Source organism: Diabrotica undecimpunctata, chromosome 10 (assembly GCF_040954645.1).
Source record: "Diabrotica undecimpunctata isolate CICGRU chromosome 10, icDiaUnde3, whole genome shotgun sequence".
NCBI classification, from domain to species: domain Eukaryota; kingdom Metazoa; phylum Arthropoda; class Insecta; order Coleoptera; family Chrysomelidae; genus Diabrotica; species Diabrotica undecimpunctata.
The window spans coordinates 2,866,029-2,881,022 of NC_092812.1; the positions used below are offsets into that span (position 1 = coordinate 2,866,029).

General features: G+C 34.5%; 1 protein-coding gene across 2 annotated transcripts in view; it reads left to right on the plus strand.

Moving 5' to 3' along the window:
- Nucleotides 1-14,994, plus strand: part of Apoltp (Apolipoprotein lipid transfer particle) — a 1,459,665-nt gene that overhangs the window by 1,102,771 nt on the left and 341,900 nt on the right. For both annotated transcript variants that reach the window (XM_072546518.1, XM_072546519.1), the window contains one exon: nt 9,558-9,843. In XM_072546518.1, the coding sequence (XP_072402619.1) occupies nt 9,558-9,843 (286 nt within the window). The remainder of the gene's footprint in view (nt 1-9,557; nt 9,844-14,994) is intronic.

Below are 14,994 nucleotides of genomic sequence, written 5' to 3' on the forward strand. Positions count from 1 at the left end.
GCATGGGTTTACACTTTATAGTCTCTAATGAAATAAGTTGAGGAGGGGAGAACTGTTTGTCTCAAGCTGGTCATTCAGAATTATATCTGTGTTTTTTAATTTGTTGATTTCCATAGATTCTAACAAAGATAGCTTAAGGCCTTTATTTTGAATGTGTAGAATTTTAAATTCGTCATCAAAAGAATGATTATGATCTAGAAGGTGAAGTGTGTATGTAGAATCTGTTTTTCTATTATTGAAAGCCCTTTTATGTTCTGCTATTCGTTTATTAAAATTTCTACCTGTTTGACCAATGTAAGTTTTTGGGCAGTCGACAAACTTAAATGTGGCGACTGCCCAAAAACTTACATTGGTCAAACAGGTAGAAATTTTAATAAACGAATAGCAGAACATAAAAGGGCTTTCAATAATAGAAAAACAGATTCTACATACGCACTTCACCTTCTAGATCATAATCATTCTTTTGATGACGAATTTAAAATTCTACACATTCAAAATAAAGGCCTTAAGCTACCTTTGTTAGAATCTATGGAAATCAACAAATTAAAAAACACAGATATAATTCTGAATGACCAGCTTGAGACAAACAGTTCTCCCCTCCTCAACTTATTTCATTAGAGACTATAAAGTGTAAACCCATGCCAAAACAGATCACTTGAGAAAGGCAATCTGCCGAAACAGCTGTAGTGATAAGAATTTAAAATAAAAATTTGTGGAAGTTTTGAAAACAAAGTTTTCAGTGTTTTATTGTTACATTTTTCCTTTTTTACTGTAAGACCACATTCTTGTAAAATCGCTAAAACTTTACACAAATTATTAGTGTGTTCTTCCCTATTCCTTCATGTAATTAGAATATCGTCTAAAAAAATAGATATACTTGGCATATTGAGAAATATTTGTTCCATAATACGTTGGAACTGGGATGAACCTGATACAACTCCATACGGTAGCCGATTAAATGCAAATAATCCCTTATGAGTACTAATAACCGTATATTTCCGAAAATCTGGATGAATCACAACTTGCTGATAAGCTTTACTCAGGTCAATTTAAGAAAACTCTTGACCACCCTGTAACTTAGCAAATAAATCATCGATCCGTGGTAACGGATATTTATCCGCTTCGATAAAAGGATTAATAGTTATTTTGAAATCACCACAAATCCTAACACCTCCATCATTTTTTAAAATCGGTACTATGGGTGTTCCCCATTCAGAAAATTCAACTGCAGATATAATGCCCTCCTGGACCATTTTATCTAATTCCATCTCTACCTTGTTTCTTAAAGAAAAAGGAACCACTCTGGGTTTAAACAATTTAGGTCTAGCATCTGGTTTAATATTAAATTTTAACTGAAATTCATTAAATGTGTCCAATTTGTCAGAAACTACAGTGGGAAAATCTTTCATTAACCACCCCATTATTTCATTATTTTTATTTGCTTCAATAAAATTTAATTCCCTGAAACCCATATTATAACACCTAATAAAATTTTTACCTAGCAAAGCTGGAGATTCTTGATGCATGACATAAAAATCCAAATTATTTGTTTGTTTTGAAAAAGTTACTAGTAAGTTAATTTTGCCCTTAAGATGAACCTTGCCTCCCGAAAAATTAAATATCGATACATTAACTTGAGATAATGGTTGTGTATTAAAATATTTGTTATATATACTAAAAGGTAGGACAGAGACCGCGGCACCCGAATCTAATTCAAATTTAAACATTTTACCTTTACCATTAATATCAATATAAATTGGCGGACCATTATTTGATGATATACACAATACAGATGATTTAGTTCCTTCTTCCAATAAATTTCAAAATCTTTTTTTACATACCAGTTTTAAGTGTCCTCGAACGTTACATAAATTGCAGATATAATCCTTATAGGGACATATTGAAGGCGGATGTCTTTTAGCACACCGGAAACACTTTTGAGCACTACCACTGAACTCACGATTAAAATCCGAACTATGTCCTGCACATCTGAAGTTGAAGGTCTAGTCTCCTTAAATCGCCGTTCTTGTTGATATGTTCTGGCATCCCCACGCTGTGATACTTGCAATATTTCCTTCTGCAACTTCCACTCGTTATTTGACACATCTCTCTTTCTTCTACTGGTTCCATTTTCACCACAGTTTTGCTATCTACTTCGTTAATGCCAGTTATTGCTGCTTCTTCAATTTGTGCTGTCTCCATAGCTTTATTAAATGTGATATCTGACTTCAGTGCAAATAGCGTATTCTTTACTTTTCCCTCATTATATTTTGAAAAAAACGTATCTGTTAATTTCGTTTCCAAATCATTTTCAAATTCACAAGTACCGGCTAGTTTTTTTAAACGTACACTCCAATCTTGTACACTTTTACTTTTTGTTTTCGAAGCACCATAAAGCTTTGCTTTCTCTACCCACACTAAACCAGTTTTGTTATAGTAGCTATCTAGGCTTTTTACAATGACATTGAATTCACATTCTTCAGGTTTTTTAGGCACGGACAAGTCGGATACCAAGATATTAGCTTCTTCTAAAAGGCTATTTATATTATAAAATAGTTCTTTTAATATTAACATCTCCATTCACAAATTCTGGGATTAAATTCCAAATTTAACGATAAATCTAATTTCCCGTCTTTCGACATTTTGTATTCACTTATACACAATTTAAAAACGTTTTTATCCTCGTCGCCATGCAATGTTTGGTACAAAAACACTTGGATGAACCCAAAACAAACCTTTATTTGACTAAATATCAAACACAACTGTCTAATCTTTTACCTGTAACCGTAACCTAACAGAAATTTAATGCGATAATTAGCAATACATGAGCGTCACGAGTGGGGTTTATAATTACATGGCCAATAAATTACAGTTATTTTTTTAGTTTTTAATATTTGAAATTCTGGCTCTAATTTTATACTAGGTAGTTGGTAATGGTCCAAATCTACATTAGCCCTTTGGACGCTGCGTTTGTTAAAAAATAGCGTGATCTATCATTTTATTATGTTGTTTACTATTTTCATGCGAAAACAAAATTTATTTTAAACTAAATTTGTGGAGACCATATGTGGAGAAATTGATAAGTTTATTCCTCTAATGCTATAATCACTGCTTATTTTATGAGGACTGTGTTTGATAGGAATTAGGATATAGGGAGGAATAGGAAGAACAGGGATTATTTCTTCCTAGAGGCATGCACATTTAAGAGGCTATAATTTAAAAAAATCCTTTTTGTCCAAAGATCAGGAAGCTAAAAAACAGAAAATCACCCAAATATACCCAATGAACTTTTAAAATATGGAGGCCCTGAACTTGCAAGTAAACTGTCACAACTATTTATCAAAATCTTAAACGATACAGAAGCACCAGAGGAATGACATAAGAGCATCACAATCCCCATATTTAAAAAAGACAAAAAATTTGCCCACAAAACTACAGAGCAATAACCCTCTTAAATACAACGATGAAACTTTTAACAAGTATTCTTAAGGACAAATTGGAAAGGCAAATTACTAATGCTGAAGAACAACAAGGTTTTAGAGGGCGGTCTGTAACAAATTTAGTATTCATAATAAAACGCCTGGGAGACATTCTAAATATATTAATAGATATTATATTAAAAATTATAATATATATATATATTAATAGATATTATTATAATAAATATATTAATAGAAAATAAAACGCCGACCAACATAACAAAGATAGTCCATAACCTAAATAACAACAATGTAACCAAAGTTAGAGCAGGAGACCAATTCACTGAAAATATTCTAACACGAGGAATTAGACAAGGCGACAGTTTAAGCCCCTTCTTGTTTAACCTACTCATGGGCAAAATAAAAAACAACGTAATATCTCTCGATCTCGGATACAAAATGGGCAACAAAGGAATTGGTATGGTGTGTTACGCAGATAATGCAGCAATTATTGTCGAATCAGAAGATGATCTACAGAGACAGCTCTTTCAGTTGTTTTAAATACGCCGCCAACTAAATATGACTATTTCTACCAACAAAACTAAATATATGACAATAGCAAAAGATTTGCTCAGATGTAAGTTAGTGGTTGAGAACAACCCCATAAAACAGGTGATGCAACTCAGATATCTGGGCATAGATATATCAAGCAGACACGACCCAGTAAAGGACCTAAGGAGTCAGATCAACAAAGCATCCGCATTGTCGGGATATCTGCGGGAGATAGTCTGGTCACATCCGTATATGCGCACAGGTAGTAAAATTAGAATCTACAAGACTTACATACGACCGATCATGACATATGGCATAGAAGTGCGCGAAGATACCAACAAACCTAAGCACATGCTAAGGGTTGCCGAGATGAAAACCCTAAGAACAATAGTGGGCAAAACAAGAAGAGACAGGGTGAGAAATACAAACGTTAGAGAGCAATGCAAAATTCAAGATATTGTAAGATGGGGAAGGCAGCGTAAAAGGATGTGGTTGAGTTATGTAAGACGAATGGATGAGAATAGACTCCCAAAAATTGCCCTAGAAAACAACCCGCCCGGTTCAAGACCTCCAGGAAAACCACCTAAAAGATGGAGGGATAGTTGGCAATCTACCTCCCAGGAAATTAACCAGGAGCAGCTTCAGAATTAAACAGATCGAAAGATCTCCAAGAAGTGGAAAAACAACAACCGTTTTGTCTCAGGATATCTATTTTGGGGTTAATCGCATGAAAGATTATTATAATGTGTTTAATTTTTTTATTTACTCTGAAGCCAATGCCTAGTGCATGGTTTTAAGCATTAGAGCTGAAGAACATTGTGTGGCCTCTTTTTTCTATACGGCCATGCTCGGTCCATCTAATTTCTTTCAAAGCTGCTATGTCCATCTAATTTATTAAGTAGATTTTAGAGAGCTCCTGTCCTGTATCGAGATCGGATGTTTCATGTCGCAGTTCCTTAATCCTGTATCCTTTTCTCGTCTAGTCGTCGTCGTTTGATCACGTAGTCCGGTTTCTCTTCTTTAAACACTCGTAAAAATAGATTTTTAAAGGATAGGGTTGTTAGTCCTAAGCCCAACACACAACCTGGAGGATCGTAATTTTTTGTAGGTTTATTCCCTAAGCTGATTTGTTTCATTCTTAAGGTGCATGAGACTGACCTTGCACCCTCTTTCGTTATCTATATGAAGCACATCCCTTGTACTCCATGCATTGCCTAGAAAATACGACGTAGACGTAAAACTAGGGTTTGATTCTTTTATAAAAGTTTGCTATCAAGAAGTCCATGTAGACAATTCGTCTCAGGACTAGCAACCTCCAGTTGAGTCTTACCATGTTATCTATTCCTGTTGTAACTTATATATCTCAGTTTATAAGGTTAAATAATGTAACTTAAAGTTAATTTAACTACATTTAAAGGGTTTTTACCCATGTATTTAGTGGCTTAAAACATGTACATTCAGATAGCACTTATGATAGAATATTAATCTCGAAAACGTTCTGTGATATAGTCCAATAGGGTTTTAATAATATACCTTTTATAAAAATATTTTTAAATAAATTTTGTGTGATACATGGTGTGGCGGTTTAAATTGCCTACCACATTGAGTATCACTTATAGAGGGTTGAAACTGGGGACAGAAAATACTGGACTGAAGACAGGGTAAGCAAACAAACGAAGATGTTTGCAAACGGCTACTTTTGGTTTCGTTGGAGAGCTGGGTCGTAAGTAAGTGAATAAAAGAGGGACTGGAAAGGGTAACTACAAAAAGAGATATCAAAAATATTTACATACATTTTCTGGGCAACACAACACAAAAAGGTTCCTAAACTATTTAAAACGGACGTCGTTTACAAGAATCTTCCTGCTGGATGGAAAGGAAGGCTTTTCTTTCCTAAAAAAAATATTAAAAGGGTGAAAATTATTTTAAAGAAAAAAAATTCTACACTTGGTTTAGAGCAAAACATTACATACTTATTATAACTTCACCATAAACAGTTGTTACAAATAAAATTAACAGAATTTAGAAACAACTTACAATGATGCTATCTGTAATGGTTTACAACAAACTCCAGACGTTGGGGACACTATAGGAATTTAAATTATTAATAAAATGAAAATATCTAGATTTTTCAAAGGAGCTTACATTGAAGTTAACCTTCAAGTTCAAACAAAACAATTCAAATTTATGGTACCATTTGCCAAAAAATAGGATAATACTGACTGTCATATGTCGAAATGAAATATCAAAACTTTTTGAAATATTAATTAAATTTTAACGGTTAACTTTATTTAAAGAAAACTAATATGACAATAAGCTAATCCATAAAACTTATAAGTTTATTTATTACAATTTTTTAGTTTGTCATGAAAGCAAATTTTTTATTAATGAAAAATTGTTTATTTTTACTTTGGAAAATTTTAACAAAAAAGTACCTGGTATCACTGGCTGATGTATTTCCTTTAACCCTGCGGTGCACAGGTGATAATTTGATACACGAAGGAACTGGTTGTGTCTGAGAAGCCGAAAAATTAAACTAAGAATTTTTTATGTTTAATTTTGTAACAACAGGTTTGCGTTGCATATATTAGAACTACTACTAAAGACAACTTACATGTACATAAAAAAATGAACTGCTATTATAATATTAAAACTAAAAATATAAAAGAAATTACATACTACAATATGGCAGATGTTTAAAGAACATCTTGTATATAACTTATTCAGTCATTTTATCAATGCATATGCAACAAACGGTTACTGTATGTTCTAAGCAAATAAATTTTTTACAGTAGTGACACATGTTGCGAGTTTTACGATCTCTACAAAAAGCACAACGCCCCCTTTTATTTTGCAATTCCGCAGGTGCTTCTACTGGTCCAACACCACTCTGAGTTTAGCAGCAAGCTCTCTTATATCTCGTGCTAAATAAGGAGATTGAGCTCTTGCTTTTATATTGTCCATCACTAACTGAAGACCTAGTTCTTTAAAAAAAAATCTTTTTCTTTTGCTTGTTTTTAGATCCGGTGTGTTACTTCTCTGTATCACAAATGCATTTATTGCAGCAACATCAAGCAATCCATAAAAGATGACCATGGGCCAGCGTTTTGTATTTCTTGCGACAGTATAGGAACCTCGAAGTTGATCAACGGTGTCCGCACCACCTTTCGTAGAGTTTCGTAGAACATTATTGCTTCAGGTTAACTTTCGTCACCCGTTGTCGGATCGATTTGGTCATCATGGTGTAGGGTTGACAAAAGAACAACATGTTTTTTTGGTTTTGGTATATAGGACAATATTGTCATATCTTTGGTAAATCCAAACATAGTTGATTTTGGCGGTCTATTGTTCATTAAAAATTCGGTTGGGATATGCCTTTTGTTTTTCCGTAGGGTGCCTACAATTGTTAGACTATGATTTGTCAGTAAGTTTTATGCGAGTTCAATTGATGTAAACCATTTGTCCATTGTGACATTCCGGCTGGATCTGGAGATTGGTTTGCAAAGCCGCTCAACCATATCGTTGACTGCAGAACTGATAGAATATGGACCTGGTGGTTGTGTACCGGCATATATTTCTAATTGATAAGTATAGAACGTGCGAGAATCCACCAAGGAAAATACCTTCAGACCGTGTCGGCCCGGTTTTTTTGGAAGGTACATTCTAAAACTACAGCGACCTCTAAAGCCCAAAAGCATCTCATCGATAGTGACATATTGGCCGATGGTATAATATTTTTGAAAATTTTCAACTACATCCTCGAATACGAATCTAACTGCTGCAAGTTTGTCTACTTGTGTCCGTTCGTCCCTTGTACGAATATCATCTAGGCGTAAGCACTTCATAAGAAATCGAAATCTGCGGAGAGCCATCGTTGCCGGAAATATGTCAATGCCCGACCATTTCTTTCCCAAAACTCAAAAATTAAAGTTCTACCTCCACGATAAACTCCAACTAAGTAAAGCAGACCAATCAGAGCTTTTAGTTCACATATATTTGTTAGCCTCGCATCGGAACTGTCTTTATATCTCACGGACACACGCTCGATATATACATTAGTGCATTCAACAATATGTTTTATAATTTTGTCATTAAAAAACAGTTCCCAGCATTCTTTTTCAGTTTTGCAACTTTTCGCTTCACGAATAACTTATGATATTTTCTCGTCTAGTTCTAACATTTCGTGATCCGCATATCTTATTCCATTTCATTCCATCTTTGGTATTGTAATAAAGGTGTTGGTTTGACTTACCTTATGGAATACATTCTTGTACATTTAATTCGGTGTCTGATAAATCCAGACTCTGAGTTATGATTAGCATCTTCATAATTTTCTTCCTGGTCGGTTGCAACTTCCTCGTAGAGACGTTGCAAATGTTTTGCCTCTCTCTCGTAAGAATACATTGTTTTGCTAAGCTCTAAAAACAACACACTGCAAATTTTGTTTTGTACTTTCATAAAAAAAAAACTTACATTAAGGAACGGGTTGGGTCTGAGAGAACGAAAACAGATATATCATCGACACTATTGCTTCAATGCGCATTCGTAACTGAGGAATTACAGCTAGCTATGCCGACGAAAGGTACCTAGACCGCCAGGACCGTACTTAGACTCGCTGACCGAATAGATATATTAGAAGAACTGAATGGGCCTGACAGACCCAACCCGTGCACCGCAGGGTTAAGAAAGTTTTTGGGATCTAAATTGGACGAAAACACTGCAAAAACACAACTGTGTCCCACTAAAGCTGGAATTGGTTTACCGTGGAATATAAAAATAGACGGTAGTTGAGAAGTTGGAACTGATTTGGCTTGGGGTTATTCTGGATGACAACAAACTGCAATCTTCTAAGCTCGGCCTCTCAAACGCTCTTGCTTGAAATCATGTGGACCTCTCAAACTTTTGGAAATGCCGTCTTACAAATCTCTCAGATAAAATACAGTACAAAACAATCGGTGGTTAACTTAGACAAAAACTGCCACATTACATTTGCGTATAAAATTCACCTATCCACATAAAAAAAATTGCCAGCTTTTGAAGACTACACACACCGAATCTTTCGTCTTTAAAATTTCAATCCCCACTTAACTTAACTTAACTTGACCTACCGACCTAAAGGGTGCTGGGCTTTCAAGATTGTAGACTTAAAACGTAAATATCAATTATTTAACTACACAGTTAAAATTTCTCTTGGATGTCGCAGGAACACGTCAAGAAATTCAAGGAATTTTATACATAGCCAGGGGCGTATCAAATAAATCTTATACATTAAATATTCGATAAATATAAGAAATTTATACATGCTACAATGGTATACAGCCAGCTACAGGAATTTAGTTTCCTTGTGGATTTGGAATTGATTGTTGGATTGTAAAAGCTATGGGGAATGGGCATTCCTTGCTACCTCCGAGACCAAATACAAGCAATTTTACCTCCACAGTTGATGATCGCTTTACAGTTTTCTTTTGTTTAATTTTTAGTTTCTATTTTAATGATTTTAAATTATGAAAGATGGGAAAAAACTATTCTGCTTTTTATTGTTTTGAAAGTTTATTTCAATAATACATCCATTAAATATTGTTTCAGATTAAAACTTATTATAAAAACGTAACAGATTTTATTCATGGACTACTTAATGGAGATCCCATTGAAAGCATTACTATAGGTCTAGACAAATTAGTTGAGAAATACGATACTTTTATAAAGAATCTTCATGTTACAATAATACAATACATGGAAAATTTGTGGTCTCAAATGTACACTCTTGTTGTGGAATATTGGCATAAAACATTGGCTAGTATAGAACCAACGTTTTTGAAATTCATTCATTACCTAGAATCTATCGCTTGGAATACAGGAAGAGAATTTTTAGGTAAGTTATTAAATTTACAACTACATATTATTTTAAAATAAGATTAAAATAAGGATTATATTATATAATCCCGATTTATGTTTTGTAAGTATAAATTATCAACATTAACCTTTAGTGCTCTGGAAAAGTTTTTTCACTTAAAACACCGACCTGTCTTCCTTAAAATGCGTTTTTAAATGCCAAAAGCTACATCGATGAGAAAAATCCGATGGCGCTTTAACATAGCTTCTTCTTTATTATGACTCCATCTCTTTTTAGTTTTTTTCTAGTTTATAGATGATTAATCGCTGGTGCTAGTTTTACTGGTTCGTATTCTCTCATTCTACTTATATGGCCATTTTACTTATATTTTCTTACTAGTATTCTATGTCAATATTTACGTTTGCTATGTTTTGGACATATTTGTTAAATATTATGCTGAATTCTTTGGTGGAGTAATTATTTTGGATTGTTACTTTACATGTAACTTTTAATACTGACATATTTACTAATCTTATCTCATGGGCTCAAACGTTTGTAAATTATTTAAATAGTATATTATTTAGATAGTATATTAAAGATTATGTTTAAAACATAAGTGGGCAAAATTTTTTTACAAATGGAAGAGATGAAACGGAAACATAATACATGGCTAATGACGAAAGATAAAGAGGTAAAGATTAAAAAAAAATAGAGCGAAAGGCCAAATATGAAACGTAGTACAATAAATTTTAACAAGCAGTTCAGAACATAGGTAGCTAGCTAGCAGAGCAAGCAAAGAATAAAAAGCTCCAAAATCCTTAAAAATAAATAAGAAGGAAAAATTTAAAAAAAGAAAACTCAATAACACCAAGTAAAGTAAAGGAAATTATAATTAACAATGAATTTAAAAAGAGACAATATAAGGAAATGCTTCAACTATAGAGTATTAACTATCACACACTCTATTTAAAGACTTTATCTACCTACAGTAAGGTTATAAAAGAAAGAATAGAAAATCAAGTTATGCATAAGGGAGTAAAGTAGTTCTCATGCAGGAAGGCTTACTCTGACAACCTGTTTTGTCTAATACAGCTATTAGGAAAAAGAACATGGGGACTTAGAACTATATATTATATAGATCTTAAAAAGTCTTGTAAAAAAAAGATCAAAAAAAGATTGTGGCTTGTAATGATGTAATGAAGGATAGTGGCTTAGAAGGACTAGTAAAGGACTAAGGCAAGGACCCTATATAGAACTCTCTCAATTCAACATTACGATGATTACTATTACCTGGACTGTTTATTATAACCAAAAAGCAAGAAAATGTGGAGACCATCGAACTGTATCCCTAATGAGTCATGCCACTAAGATTTGTATGCGAATAATAATTTATAACCGAATTCACAATAGGTGTGAAGAATACCTGAGTCGTTCTCAATATGGTTTTAGAAAGGGTACAGGCACTAGAGAAGCAATTATGGGATTGACACTGATGACAGAAAGGTATCTTGAGGTTCAAAAACGGCTGTATGTGTGCTTTGTCGATTATAGAAAGGCCTTCGACCGCATAAAACATGAAACATTGATTGAGGTGCTAAAAGAAGTAGGGTTGGACGGACACAATATAGCTATCATAAGTAATATATACTGTAACCACACAGGATGCGTTCGAACAGAGAACGGAAACACCAAGTACATCAACATGGAACGAGGAGTGCGTCAAGGGTGCATGTTATCCTGCTTATTATTTAATGTATATGCCAAACATATAATTAGAGCTTCTCTTGAAGATCGCTCTAAAGTTGCCAGAGCCAATGGAATCATCATTAACAATATAAGTATGCTGATGACACCGTAGTATTAGCAGAAACAAAAGACCAACTAAAAATATTGATGAACATATTATCAGAAGAAAGTCACAGACTGGGTTTGGACATTAACCAAAATTCTGGTATTCCACAAAAACCCCCATGAACCAGTTACACAAACATACAAATAAATGTACCCAAAATGTTCATAGTTCCCAAAGCTTCATATACCTAGGCAGAGAACTAAATAGTCAACTAGACCACTCAAAAGAAATTAGAAGACGCATTGAAATAGCAAGATCTGGTTTCATGAATATGCGTAAAATGCTCTGTAACCCCAAGCTATCAGTTTCAATAAGATTGAGAACACTAAATTGTTCTCTCTAAAAAATGTGTGGTCTCTATTACTATATGGCTGTGAGACTTGGACATTAAAACAGTATGACGTCAACAAATTAAATTCATTTAAAATGTGAATGTACCGCCGAATGCTAAGAATAAGCTAGACCAGCAGAACTACAAATGAAGATGTATTGAGAGCAATGAACACACGCCCTCATCTGGTCAATACTATCAAAAAAAATTTGAGCAGCTCCAGGTAATATTAGAAGGCAAGATTGAAGATAAAAGGGGCATAGAGAAATTTGCCATATTGATCGCCAACAGAGAAGGCACTTAGGAGGAGGAGGACTATAACCTGGAATATTTTTCAGGCAGGGTTAAAGGCATAAATTGGACCTAAACATGGTCGTCAAACAATTTTAAGAGGTTGTTATGTCAGCATTCAAAGACCACCGTCTGTTGATAAAAAGGAATTCCAACAAGAAAGTACGTAGGTGGAATGGCAACCTTGCAAAATTATAGCACAGAAGTCAGAAAAAACTTTAATATTGCCAAAAGATCAGGTGAGTGTGATAATAAGGAAGTGAAAAGGGCAAAAATAGAATGATGAGAAGGCATCGCGAAGAGATAAAACAGGTTCCCGAAATATTAAGGTTCTATAAAGTTGTCTCAAAAGACCCTCATAAAAGTATTTCCTTGCTCTAAAAGGTATCAGGCGTATATACTTAGAATAGAGAAGAAACGCTCAAATAACCTTTTAGGTTGCACTTTACTGAGTCTAAAATAAAACTGATATCACTAGAAATATGGCAACAGACTTGACTGGATACCATGACTTATGGTTCTAAGGAAAAATTGGCGTGTGGTAAAAGAAGTGCTAAACCAGGACAAAATTAAATGGAAATTTGAGCCATATAAATCACCGGGTACGAACAATATTTATCCAATACTTCTACAGAAATTAAATGACCTGTACAAAAAAATATTTATAATACTGGCAGGTTAGCTTAAGACTGAGATAAATACCGAAAGCATGGAGGTTGCTAAGGTACTTAAGCTCAAAAAAAGGCAGTCAACGGCTGTCTGCAGTGAGAAGATTCATCTCCTCTCTTGTGGAAGTTGGTCATAGATTGGCTGATGGTTAGACTCAGCAACGTCAAGCATTATACACGTCCTGGGCTATGAAGATGGCCCTGAAAAATTTAGTGGCACAAACATAGATATAATGCAACATATTCTGACTATAGTTACGTAATGAACTTTAAATCTAGGGCTTAACAGAAGATCCAGAATTCCAAAATCATGAAATTTACTAGAAGATGAAATTTAGAGGGATTGAAAACTCTAAGCTTATATGGTACATATCTAAATCTGGTTACTGGATTAAATTATCTTGGGGTAATATTAGAATGAAAGTTTACTTTAAGTCAGCAAATAGAACAAATAAACAAGAGAACCGTAACTACTTTAACGATAAGCAGACATACTTAAGGAAAAATTTGGGGTTTAAAACCAGAAACGTTATACTGAATTTATAATATGGCGGTAAAACTGACAATTATATATGAAACAGTGGTATGGTGGTCAAAAGTTCAGAAAAAAGTGCAATTCTCAAACTAAGCAGGGCACAAATACTTGTTTGCTTCGGAATCACAGGAGCTATAAAGGGCATATTAAAAGCAGCTATGGAGGTCCTACACGATCTCCCTTTATTACATATACTTATAAGGGGGAGGCAAGAATTGAATAGTATTGAATGCAATCAGGACATAGTAGCATTAAAAATGAACTTAAAATTACCAAATGGATGATGATTTCTGGCCATACGGCATGAAGATACATGCCTAAAGTAGTTTTTCAAGTGGACATTTGCTCACGAGAGGGATGGGGCAGAGGAAACACTCGACCCAGACGGCAGGGTTATACGTGGTATACAGACGAATCTAAAACTGCAGAAGAGTTGGTCTGCATAAAAACTGCATTGCGTACAGGAATATTCGGTAGTATTGGATAATCAAACACTTCTATTCCACTAGGAGAATATACTTCTGTATTTCAGGCAGAGATTTTTCCAATCTTGCAGTACGCAAGAGAAATTAACATGAGCGTTTAAGAAATAGAGCGGATCAATATATTATGCACACATAGCCAAGCAGCCATATGGATTCTCAGATGCCCTAAGTCGGGGGTTCTGTGCTAATGTGGGAATGCCGAGAGAAACTCGAAAGACGGGCGAAAAATAACAATGTTACACTGGTATGGGTTGCAGGTCACCGGGAAATGTAGGGCATTGAAAGAGCTTGCCAAAAGAGCATGAGTTACAAAATACTTCGGTCCAGAGCCGGTCATATGAGTGCCAAAAGTATTGTCCCATCTGGAAAAAAGTCGGGACCCGAAGGCAACATAGCTCAAAAAATTGGAAAAGTATACCCGGAAATACAAATGGCACAATGTATATTGCACAAACATGTGTTAATAAGGCTGAAGTAGTGCAGAAAACAAGCAAGAATCCGATCAGATTTATAACAGGCTTCCTTACTGGACATGTACCAGTCAAGAGATACCTGCATACAATGGGACTGTTTCATGGAGACTTAAGCTGCAGACTCTGTAGCAGATAACCTGAAACAGTCTACCATATCTTGTGTGACTGCAATGTACTAGATTGCAGGTGGCAGACACTTTTTGGAGACTACCAAGTAACTCAAAAAATATATAGTACCCATCCACTAGACCTCTACAAGCTGGTATAGAGTTCCAGAATCCTGGGATAGGTATCATGAAGAAATGGAAAATATAAAATTAGTCTACTGACTGCATTACGATTGGTTTATGAAAGACGGCTTTCGTAGAAAAAAAAAACATTACGACGATGGAAAACACATCTGTTGTAACATGAATATAACATCAACATGTATAGAGGATGAGAAGCTTTTCACGTTGCATTTTGCAGATGACTAGTTTATATTTGCTGATATATGGCATATGGTCAGAAAATTGGATGAACAGTGTAAGAACTGGGCTTTGAATATTAATATAA